This window comes from Sparus aurata, chromosome 15, assembly GCF_900880675.1.
Source record: "Sparus aurata chromosome 15, fSpaAur1.1, whole genome shotgun sequence".
NCBI lineage: Eukaryota > Metazoa > Chordata > Actinopteri > Spariformes > Sparidae > Sparus > Sparus aurata.
The window spans coordinates 29508984-29521767 of record NC_044201.1 but is presented as its reverse complement, the minus strand read 5'-3'; the positions used below and the strand labels follow the sequence as shown (position 1 = coordinate 29521767).

At 38.3% G+C, this 12784-nt stretch overlaps 2 protein-coding genes and 1 pseudogene across 2 annotated transcripts; all 3 read right to left on the bottom strand.

Moving 5' to 3' along the window:
* Window positions 1-816: 816 nt before the first annotated feature.
* On the bottom strand, window positions 817-3218 carry LOC115596822 (proteinase-activated receptor 1-like). The gene is made up of 3 exons (XM_030442234.1): window positions 3093-3218; window positions 1653-1840; window positions 817-1543 (listed from the first exon to the last, which is right to left on the bottom strand). The coding sequence occupies exons 1-3, from the start codon at window positions 3216-3218 to the stop codon at window positions 1036-1038; spliced, it is 822 nt and encodes a 273-aa protein (XP_030298094.1). The 3' UTR covers window positions 817-1035.
* A 2118-nt stretch (window positions 3219-5336) lies between these two features.
* LOC115596821 (mas-related G-protein coupled receptor member A4-like) lies at window positions 5337-8485 on the bottom strand. The gene is made up of 3 exons (XM_030442233.1): window positions 8408-8485; window positions 5969-6156; window positions 5337-5865 (listed from the first exon to the last, which is right to left on the bottom strand). Exons 1-3 carry the CDS (start codon window positions 8483-8485, stop codon window positions 5337-5339), a joined length of 795 nt encoding a protein of 264 aa, XP_030298093.1.
* Window positions 8486-10964: 2479 nt separating this feature from the next.
* Window positions 10965-12234, bottom strand: LOC115596818 (G-protein coupled receptor 4-like; annotated as a pseudogene).
* Window positions 12235-12784: the final 550 nt, after the last annotated feature.

Sequence of the window (12784 nt, the reverse complement as noted above, 5' to 3'; positions counted from 1 at the left end):
AGTTGGTAAAAAATGGTTTTAAATCACTGGAAAAAAAAGGTAACGACTAAAAATGACTCAGTGCCACATAAAATGTAACAGTAACATTTTCATCCTGAATGTTTGAAAAACTAAAGCCACACCCATATTTTAGCATCATGCACACCAGTAGGTGGACCAGCTCCCATAATGCAGCTGTGGTTATTTATCCAAACCGCCCACGGTGATCAACATCCCAAAACAATTAATCATTCAATAAAGTACATTGAAAAAAAGCTACATAGAGAAAAACAGTAATGCAAAAGCGATACTACTAAAAATATAACATAACAACTTTTAATCAGACTCATTGTCCCATATATAAGAATGTACATCACCTACATTAAACACATTGTGATACATTCAAGGAAAGAGAGAAGGAAACTTATTTAAACACTAGATGATATACAGATATTACTTGTGATACCACCATTTTAATGGGTTTGATAATCAACAATCTACACTGTGTTCATCATTAATAGTAATAGTTAGTCGTTACTGGTTATTTCACCGTTAGCAAACAATAAAAATACTTCTTAAACCGTTAATAAGGAAATGATAAAGATTCATACATGTCTGCTGCAACTTTTAATGTGTTTATAGATGAACTCCACAGTAATTATGAACCATCAACAACCAATGAGGTATTTTGAAGATTAACATAACATGAACATGCAAACAACAGTCAAAATTAAAGTAAAGGAATAAGACAGTGTGGCGACTACAAAGACCTCAGTTAAACAATATCTGTTTTGCTTCTGTTATTATAAAGGAAAATAATGACATATGTTAATTTGTTGGAGCAGCACAGTGAACCAGAACAAGTTCACCAAAACATTTCCCAGCAGCCAGTTCTCCAACAGCAGAGTTACAGCAACGCTTCCTTTTATCTACAGTTAGGTGGCCTATTGGAAATCACATCAGTGGTTGACAGTATCTGTCTCATCTCTATCCTTTCTTCTATTTTCTCTCCTTTCTCTGCCCACATGGAGATGATTGTTTAAATGTTGTCATCATTCACACTGTTGAACTGGTGATATCATTGCTGTCCATTCTGCTGCTGTCATTGCTGTCCATTCTGCAGCAACACACAGAGGCCAGAAACTTGTCTATGGTCCCTTTCCTCATGAAAACATAGAGGAGTAAGTCTGCAAGGGGACTCAATCTAAGAAATGTGAAAGACAGTGTGGTGAGGGTTTGGTAGTAAGTGGCGTACCAAATGACGCTAGGCATGAACAGCAGCGTGTAAATGAGCAGCACCAGGACCAAAATTGCAACAATTCTTCGTTTTTCATCAGAGGGGACACGACTGGCAGACAGAGCTTTGATGGTCCCACCCAGGAAGAAGATGAACAGTGGGAGAGGAAGGAAGAAGAAAATAGCAGAGATGATCTCTGTATATTTCACATAATTGTATGTGAGGAGATAGACAAGAGTAAGAACCCAGACCATGACGCAGACCACCACAGAGATCTTGATGGTTCGTCGGAAGCGGTACCACAGTGGGCAGGCAATGACCAAATACCTGAAATACAAAATGGACACATAGTGTTTGAGGAGCTTCACATTTATATATAAATATAACAGTAAGACACAGAGGTAGCTACACACATACTAGACAAACAGGTAGTTACCTTTCCAGGGCGATGCACACCATGAAGCCAACACTGGCAATCATAGCAAAGTAGTACATACAGAAGGCAATGTAATACATATTCCTATCCTGAAGAGGTACCACATCAACAATCATGCAGCAGAGCTGAATGACATCGGAAATGAGAAGGTTGATGATGTAGATTGGTGCAACGTGATCATTTTTCACCTGCAGGGAAACATTTGTAACAATGAACAAGCTGTAAAAATTTGTACTGCCAGAAATACCAGATATGACAAACTGACAGATCATTGCAACTATGAAGACTACAGACCAGATTTTCCTAACCCAATTCCCAGAATAAATACTGGCACCTATAATTTCTGCAAACTGGGTGTGATAGAAATTTTGCACTTCAAAGAGAGATGTAAACTGAAGTGCAACGTAGGAATGTTCAATGTAACTGCTTAACATGACCTGTAACTTGTGATCGTGTTTTAGGCCATTTTATTACCTATGTCTGGTATTGAGTGACCACTGAAGCTTAACTCTTCCTTATCACTTCCTTCTCTGTGGAGTATTCCTTTAAGTGCAGGTCATAAATTAGGAACTAACTGAGTGAAAACATACCCACAAAGAGGGATATATACCATGCTTTTTTCTTCAGATATTGAATCTTCACTCTGTAACAGACCTGCGTGTTGCTCTGTGAGTGCTCCTCTTGTACAAGATTAAAACCTTGTTTGAATATTGAGCTGACTCCGATCTCCTTCCTCCAGTTCTAAATTAACGCAGAATTATTTTAACACTGGGTGTATGATGAAGCATAAACATGAAGCGTTACTGTATGTTTCAACTTAAATTTCTTTTGTTTCAGTTTTCACTCTGATTAGGTCTAAGAACAAAAACCACTTGGTTGGGTTAAAAATAACTAGTAGTGTCACACTTAAAAATGTTGAAACACAGTCTCAAACTGAGGTCAATGGCTTACTAGCCTTCTTGTCTGTAACTACACCACCACCCCCAAGCCTGCAAATAAACATGTAATGTTCACATGTGGGGCATTTTTTAGAAATGTCAGTATGGTAACTAGCTTATGACACATTCAAATGGCAACAGATCAGAAACCTGGTGATTGAAGAAGACTGGAGTCAAATTGTTAGTAGTGCTGCAGCATCTGCTGCTTTCAGTAACCAATTAGTGATGTCATACATATTGTTCTGACAACCTTGTCAACTACTTTATGTTTATACAATGTCCGTGTTTGTCTATATTGCCAATAACGTCAACAGTTTAACAGTATGCTGGAATGGAGTCACACATGTTACTCCATGTGCTTAGTGTCCGGTCAACTTTGTGTGAACTTCAATTACAGAGTAAATTATTCCTGTGAAAATGTAGGAAAAGTTCTAGTTCAAGTTCTGTTACAGTGACACAACGGGTAAAATGACACAATAAAGCTCAGTCATAGTGAACATACCAGAGAGTAGACCGCATAGATAGCTGCAAGGGTCAAAGGAAGGCCGATAGTGATGATTATGCATGTCATCACATACACGACTGGGCTTTGGTACGGACGTAAGATGTTAATATTGAAAACTTCCATTCTTTAGAGTGAAACCTGTTGTTTGGGAGATGAGATCATAGGTAGATTAAAAAAAGCTCCCTTTCTGGCATTGTTCAGTGTAAAATTAAAGTGCACATTAAGACCAATAGCTAATGACTTAAGAAAACCCACAGTCACATCAAATCCCAGAGAGCTTTGCCTTTTCAGTTTTATACATTCATAAAATAATCATGTATGTACATTTTCGTGACTTTTTCAGTTCTTATTAGCTCTAGAAAAATAGTCAAATGATGCAGCAACATTAATCTATGAAAGCTCTCAAAGCTCCTACCTGATGTTTTGTCCTCTGCATCAGTCTACAGTCTGTTAAGTGAAACCATGGTGAAACACTTCTTCCTTTTCTAATGAAGTGAGACAAAACTGATGATTCATCAAAGTGCATTGAGTAATAGAAGCCTGTGTTGAGGGCCTTATTTTGCACATTTTTGTTTTCTACAGCCAACTGAAGAGAGCATGTACCTGATCAATCTGATATCTCTAGCTGGAGTGAAGCCGGAAATTAAGCCACAGCTACATGCTGCAGATCAGGTTAACATTTGTGAATCTAGCACAGAATATAAAGGAATTAAAATTGCGGTAATAACCTGATGCATTAAGTCATCATGTTTAAGATATTATTTCTTTGCAGTTTTGACACGTCAACATCAGCTGAGCTTGATGCAGGTTTAGATATCCTCGGTCAGATGGACAACAGATCCTATCTTGCTGTCATATAATTTCCATGTTAGTTTCAGATTTAACCATGGTTTTCTGCCGTTTTGCCCATCGTATCCATACAGTGACACACAGTGACAATCAGTGCTGCATGTTAATCGTCATTCTTCTTCTGAAGAGATAAGGTATCGCCGCATTTAACCATTTAGTTGCATCATGTTTTCCATCTGATATTTGCACTAGAAATGCACATAACATTTTCAGCCTTAAAAAAGGAAAAGGAAAACAGTTACAGAATGATACCCAGAATACAATATAAAACTGTTGTGAAAGGAAACAGCGATTTACAAAGTGTATACATAGAGAGCCCAGAGAACAGACAGATAGGCAGGTAGGGCCCTCTGGTGGATCTGGAAGATATCACAGTGGTTAGTACCAGCAGGAATAGAAAAGATCTGCCAGTTTGCAATGTGACCTGGTTTCACAGCAAAACATTAACATGTCCATTGACAAGGTTGAAAAGGCCTTTTTCTAATCCATCGTTTTGCTGTTCTGACTGTATTTAAACAACAAGACATGCTGGCAGGATAATCCAACACATACAGATATATTATTTATGTTTGATGTATGAAATTAGACTCTGAAATAGAAAACAATTGATTCACCATCGATCGGACAGGAGCCTTTCCTCAGGACATGGCAGTGGTGTAAATATAGATGTGATAATTAAGACTGCTACCTTGCAAATAGGCCTGTGTTTAAGGAAGAACTCACAATATTACATTAAATACCCTTCAAAAAGGGTTTTAAAATGTTACGGCCGCCGCTGGCTGCCGTTTAACTTGTAACCATTGTGTTGTGTTCCATGAGAGATTCTGCCAGTTATGCAAATCTGGTTGTGTGATTCCCTGTCGCGGATTGGTCCTTCTGGAGCTGAGGCCTTCTACTTCCTACTTCCTGTTTCCGGTTCACTGGCGTCTGGGATTGGTGTGGCTGTGATTTGACCAAATTTTCTTGTACAAGTACACTCTCCTTATTTATTTAATTAAACTCTGACCTTACCCTGAGCCGGTCCAGTGTCGTAGTCCACCTCATTTCTTGTCCAAATTGTGTTACTGCTCTCTAAAACGAGCCGGATCGTAAAAAAAAATAAGAAGTTCTTATATTTGTAAATGTTGTAGTCAAGCACGAATGTGCTCAAAGTATTGAATTATGTAAAGCAAGCAGGGTTAAACTCTCTGTTTAGATGGCACTTTAAAAAAAGAAATGTCAACCGGAGAAATGAATATATGTCAGGACAAACTGGTACGGACACAAGTCATATCATTTATCATGTCAGCTAATCGCCAAAGTATTTAAAAACACAGTCTTTTTTGTTTTCAGAAATATACTTTTTAGTGATGAAAAGTTAATAATCAGCATGAATGTAAATGTTGTCATCATTCACATTGTTGAACTGCTGATCTCATTGCTGTCTATTCTGCTGCTGTCATTGCTGTCCATTCTGCAGCAACACACAGAGGCCAGAAGCTTGTCTATGGTCCCTTTTCTCATGAAAACATACAGACATACGTCTGCAAGGGGACTCAACTGGAGAAACACAAAAGACAGATTGAAGAGAGTATGGTCATATATGTAACCATCTGCCAGGTTACAAATTGTTCTGGGCATGAACAGAAGCACGTAAATGAGCAGCACCAGGACCAAAATTCCAACAATTCTTCGTTTTTCATCAGAGGGGACACGACTGGCAGACAGAGCTCTGATGGTCCCACCCAGGAAGAAGATGAGCAGTGGAAGAGGAAGGAGGAAGAAGATCCCTATGACGATTTTCTGACTCATAAAATCACCCCAGAAATGTAAAATGAGGACACAGACAAGAGTAAGGACCCAGACCATAACACAGACCACCACAGAGATCTTGATGGTTTGTCTGAAGCGGTACCACATTGGGCAGCTGATGAGCAAATATCTGTAAAACAAGATGAACATATATTACTGCATAATTCTGAAACTCCTCAAACACCATAATAGTCAGACGTACATAAGTAGCTACACACATACTGGACAGTTACCTTTCCAGGGCAAGACACACCATGAAGCCAATACTGGCCATCAGACTGCAAAAATAAAAAACATTTACGACTCTCATTATCTTCATATCGTCCCGTCGTGCCACCCAAACGATCATGCAGCAGAGCTGAATAAGGTCCGAAATGAGAAGGTTGATGATGTAGGTCCGAGCAGCATGATTATTTTGCAACTGCAGGATAAAATTAAACAAGAAGTTTTGAACAACAGGGAGGTTACTGACCGATATTCACCTTGTCAACTGCTATTGGCCTGTCGGAAAAAAAAAGATGACATTCAGCAATGGCACATGTCGATGTTTTTTTTTCTGTGGTGTCACATTCATGAGTATAAAACTTGGCTTGTGACATCGCTGTCATTCATTTGTAAAGATATGTAAGCACAGAAAAAATATTATAATTTCTAATAGTTGTGAACAGGCTAAAAGGGCTCTTGAAATTAATTTCAAAAGGAAGCAGGTTTAATTAAAAGTTGTTTGCAGTAACATGTATGAACAAACATACAATATGTATTTTCTGCCACTAGGGGCTCTCTATCAAAACAAAACAAACCACATTTGCTGAGTGTATTGTGGGTAAGACCTGTTGCTCAGCTGCTCAGAGCCAGCTAGAGAGTCAGGGACAATGTAAGACCTGCTGGAGGAATAAGAACCGAGCGTCACCTCGGACTGCTCTGTTCTGGAGCCGTTTACCAGCCGAAGGAGAACGCAGAGTTTACTTTTTAACTTTTCAGATCAAAAAGTCGATGTATCTTCACTCTGGTTTATTAACATGACTCCAGTAGTGATCAGCAAAGGTGTCTGGGCTTTCTGTAATGTTGACTGCTGGAGGGAAATGTACTTTACTTCCTGAACGCAACGTTACAGAGATGAGAGGGGAAAAAGAAGAGAAAGAACCAGTTTCCCTGGTGAGTGCTACATTTAGTGAGAGGTTGACATGAAATTGAACACACAAAAACACACACTCTCCACGTGCCATTGTTTGCTCCATTAGCTTATGGAGAATGTACAGTAAAAAAAAATCTGTTTGAAGCAGAAAAACACTTCATAAGTAAGACCAATAAACACAAATGATGCTGTATACAAACTTGTTTATCTGGTGGTGAGCAAAAATCTATCTGATGTGACTCAGGCGCAGATGTTCACAGTCGAGGAAATGTTTTATTCATGTTAGGTTTTTGACATTCTCCTGGAAGTCGCACTGGTGACCAAAATACATGCACCGTTTGAGTAAACTTGAGTTCTCTGGGTTTAAAAATGGTTGGAAACATTTGACAATGTGGGTACACAAATCCACAAAATATGTAAGAATGGTCTGTTGTTTTTATTCATTTTAATGCTACATATCTTTTAAAGAGTTATTTTTTATACAGAGGGTTCATTTGTTTTCCTGGCAAAACTGAGGAAATAAATAATAATCCTCCTTCTAAATCATCATCTTGATCTGCCCAACAGTTAAAGTTCATTTATTAACATTTAGTTTTTTTATTTTCTGAGCTGCAGAAATGTAATATATGATACACTGATTAATCACAGCAGTGAGGATGTGAGGAACAGCTGCTTTAGTAAAACCTTTTGACAAATATCTTAAAATCGAGTAAAAGATGTGATTATTGTAATGGAAACAAGTAGTCAAAGAGTTTTGGTAGTACCATTTCTTTCATAGTAGATCTAGCTTTGAGAGTCTTCAACCATGCTGGCATTTCTGTGGTTCCTTCAGCTGAATGCTAATATGATCATAATGAAAAAATCTCAATGTTCAGCAGGTCATGTTCACCGCCTTCGCCATCTTATTTTTGGCATGTTAGCATTCTAAAATCTATTAATTTCCACCAACCAAAAAGTAGAGCCGATGCTGATGGAAATGTCCGTCGGTACTTGGTCAAAAATTGTCAGCTTCAAATGTTCTACCTGATGATGGTGCCAAAAGAAACATCATTGATCACAAAAGTTGTTATTATTACTATTCAACTTCTGGGCTCCATGAATGTATGTAAAGTTTATTGCAGTTATTGAGACGTTTGGCTAAAACACAAAACTTCAACCCATAGTTATGCTGAAGGGAAATTCAGGGAATGAACATTGTGACACTAACACAGTGAATGGCTACAAATTTTACATGTGCCATGGTTGTTTGCATTTAAAAAAAATCCAAACACAGACCACAAATATTGTTGTACAAATTGTTTGAACAAACTCGACAATGTAAATGGTACCAGGAACCGTTAACCACTAACAGTTTAACAGAAGGCTGGAATGGAGTCACACACACTAATCTTCATGTGTTTGACTCATGCACATTTTAATGAAAGTACATTAGTCATGTACATTAATAAGATCAGACCGAGATCCTTTACAGACAGACAGCACAACAGTCACACGAGGCAGACAGTTAATAAACAAATCTCAGTTAAAACGTACGTACCAGAGAATAAACACCATAGATGGCTAGGAGGGTCAGAGGAAGGCTGATGGAAATGTTTAAAGATGTCACCACATACATGGGAGTGAAATCAAAGTCAGAGGCATTGTTGCTGGAATTGTAGCTGTTGACCTGTGAAGCGTTGGTGATGTTGAAATCTGCCATTCTTCAGACTGAAACCTGTTTGAGAGATCAGGTTGTAGAGAGGGAGAAAGATGTTTATACCTACCTGACATTGTTCAGTGATATCACTAAAGTAAAACACAAAGTCTGTTAACCTAAAGTCTACCCACAATCATTTCAAATAAAAGCTGCTTTGTTTGTAGTTCTTGTCATCTCTTTCTAAAAGAAAATATGATTAGAAAAAAAAAAAAAAGCTACAAAATGTACCTTTCAGAGCTGAAGGACTCCACCTCATTGGGTTTCCTACACCAGCGTCTGATGTTTTGTCCTCTGCATCCAAATGCTCTGCACTCAGTAAGTGACAACATGCAGCAGTCTCCTGTTTATCTACTCCACCTCTAGAGGAGGGAGGAATATGCATGCTGGCATTTTTTTTATGCTAATGGATACATTATTCTATTGTGGTTAAAGGAGGAAATTATGATCAATTTAAGTGGTTAATGATTTCCTACTCAACCATCGACATGACTGCCCCACAGAAAATAACACAAAATAACATTTTTTTTTCACTCAAAGTAATCGTCAACCAATAGAAAAAAAAAAAAATTGGAACTCATCCAGTTTTCAGAGCGAGGCTGCATGATATGTGATGTCATGCTGTACACTCAGTATTCTCTTATTTGTTTTTATTTTTCAGGTCACTTTTATTTAACATGTGTTAACCTGACATGCACTCAGGCAGAAAAAAGGGTTTGATGAGATAAACAATAATAGTGGTAGTAGTTGTATATAACAGCCTAAACTGTAAGCCTTTCTTTAACACTGGTGACTGTCTTTACTGACACAACAGCTCTTTCTCCCACTCTCTCGTAGAAAACACGACTTAATGAGATTAGTTACAATTTTAAACCTCACAGCGCTCTCACTTTAAAAAGAAGTAATATTAACAGACTGTTCCCCCGTCTACTTCCCCGTAAGTAGATGGGAATCAACCTTTCAGTGTTTCTTCACTCTGGTTGCTCGTGTCCCTGTATTTTCGGCTAACTTGCATAAATGTTGCCTAAAATAATTGACCTTGGCCTTTAACAAAAATAATCTCTTCTTCCTCTGAACAACATGCTATGTAACCGTCATGCTGTAGACAACATGCAGGCCTTCACCTGTAACAGACAGCTACAACAATTTCAAGATCAGCTAAAGATGATTTTCATTGTTGCTTGCATGTGTACTCTAAACAGTTTCTGCTTATCTCTTTTCCTCCAGTTTGTCTTTGTCGTATAATAAGTTGTGTTGAAAGTATGAAAGCATTACATCCCTGTTCAGGGAACAGGAAAGTTTGAACCCTGAGTTATAAACATCTGTCCTGATGAGGGAAAAGAAGCAACAGTTTTCCCCTGATAGGATGGTTGAGAAGGCTGGTACATTAACAGTGACATCAGCAAGTAACTGAACACGTGAACACATGAGACACAAAGTAGTTCTAATGAGGATAATGTCTTTTTCTTTTGTGGATTTTCTTCAGTCAGTAGCTTCACTTGAAGTAAATAATTCATCCCAGCTATTCAACCACATTCATATTGATCGACATCACAACGTACATCATACATCATGTTGTTTTATTGTTTAGCCTTTAGTGGGAATTTAGTAGGAGGAAAGATTTTACAGCAATAATTCTAACAGTGCTCATTGGAGCACATAGGCCCACCAGAATTATAATGCCAAAAACAGGATCATTTTAAGAGTACATGAAGCCGTCCTGCTCCAGACTTTTGTCAACCAGCAGAGATTTAGTTGAAACTTCATTCATCATGTTGTAATTTAGAGAACAATTCAAAAGTAAACGCACATTTTTGTATAGAGACAGATTTTTAATTGGATTTCCAGAACATGCACAGTTTCATATATTATGTGGGAAGTGATACAAGATGTCATATTTCTTGAAAACACACAACAGCTGCTCCATCCTAAAAACTAGCACCAAAAATACAACTTCAAGGTAAACAAATATTGTGTAGTCATGTTTCTTATTTATACAACAATATAATAAAAAAGGAACAGACATTAGTTATCACAATGACCAATAAAGGAAAGGTTCTAAAGACTTGTTCAGATGTTCTCCCTGTGTTAACAAACAGTCAGAATAAAAAGATTCAGGAACAAGACGGTGTGGTGAGTTTAATGAGCTCAGCTAATAGAATAATCATATCTGATTTACTTTGGTGATTATAGGAGAGTAATGATAGACATCAACTTACAACTCAAAAAGTTATTTACATTTGTTGGAGCCATCACAGTGAACCAGAACAAGATCACCAACACATTTCCCAGCAGCCAGTTCTCCCACAGCAGAGTTACAGCAACACTTTTATCTAGACGTAGGTGTTTTATTGGAAATCACATCAGTAGACAACATAATGTACCTCACTCCATTCGCTTCCTACATGAAGCTGACTGAGTGAATGTTGTCATCATTCACACTGTTGAACTGGTGATATCATTGCTGTCCATTCTGCTGCTGTCATTGCTGTCCATTCTGCAGCAACACACAGAGGCCAGAAGCTTGTCTATGGTCCCTTTCCTCATGAAAACATACAGAAAAGAGTCTGCAAGGGGACTCAACATCAGAAACCCACGTGTCAGGAATCCGAGGTTCTGAATGTGGATATGTGCCATGAACCAAATGATGGCTGGCAGAAACAGCAGTGTGTAAATAAGCAACACCAGGACCAAAATTCCAACAATTCTTCGTTTTTCATCAGAGGGGACACGACTGGCAGACAGAGCTCTGATGGTCCCACCCAGGAAGAAGATGAACAGTGGGAGAGGAAGAAAGTCCCCATGATGATTCTTGTGACAGAACCATCCGGCAGCACCCAAACTGTGAGGACACACAGGACAGGAGAAAGGACCCAGACCATAACACAGAGAACCACAGAGAACTTGATGGTGTGTCTGAAGCGGTACCACAGTGGACAGGCGATGACCAGATACCTGTAATACAAGATGAACATGCTGTGTTCAAGAGGCTTCACATTTATATAGAAATATAATTGAAAGACACAGAAGAAGCTACACACATACTGGTGAGACAGATTGCTACCTTTCCAGGGCGATGCACACCATGAAGCAAATACTGACCATCACACAACTGAAGTAGATAAAAGCTACATAATTGGTCAAAAAATAAGTTTGTGTCACCTGAAGGATCAGGCAGCAGAACTGAATGAGGTCTGAAATGAGAAGGTTGATGACGTAGATCGGAACAACATGATCCTTTCTCACCTGCAGGGAAACATCATGATTACAAAATACCCAAACTGAAGACTTAGTTCTTACTAAATGGTGCCACACATGAAAACTGCATGAGTTTACGATCCAATAAACATCATGTTAATTTTAATAATGAAGTAAATTGTTCCTGTACATTAAGATCAGAGCAAGATCCATCACAATCAAACTGTACAACAGACACATGACACAGACAGTTATCAAATAAATCTCAGTCAAAAGTTACGTACTAGAGAATAAACAGCACAGATGGCCAAGAGGGTCAAAGGAAGGCCGATAGCAGTTATTGTGCATGTCACCACAAACATGGGATCGACTTCTCCATGAGGGTTATAGTCATCCGAAAAGGTGATGTTGCTGTAATCGTAGTCATAATCAAAGCTGTAGTCCTGCGAGGTGTTGATGTGGAAATCTTCCATTCTTCTGAACATGTGATAGAAAAAGTGCAAGTGATTTAATATTCACCTGATGTTGTTCAGTGACATCATGACAGTAAAACACAATATTAATATACCAACAATCAAATCAAAAACTGCTGAGTCAATTAAGTTTCATATATTAAGATAAATATTAATCTAAAATCATTTAATGACTGTTTGCAGTTCTTCCCATCTCTATGAGACAAAAAGTAAAGTTATACATTTTACCTTTTCTTGCTGAAAGCCTCCACCTGAATGAGTTCCCTGCACAAATGTCTGTTTTGTCCTCAGCGTACAGTCTGCAGTCAGTCTGTCAAGAGACAACATGCAGCAGGATCCTGTTATTCTACTCCACCTCTTTTAAGGATGGAGACAATTTGTCAAACATGATATGATATGCACCATGCATTTCAACAGTTTATGTTCAAGTGATTGTGGATGCATTATGCTGTTGTGGTTTCCGTATGAAATGGTCAAATTGAATCATTAACATATGCATTGTTTCCTACTGAAGTATCCTGACATGTCTGTCTGCCTTCACCACAGCTGA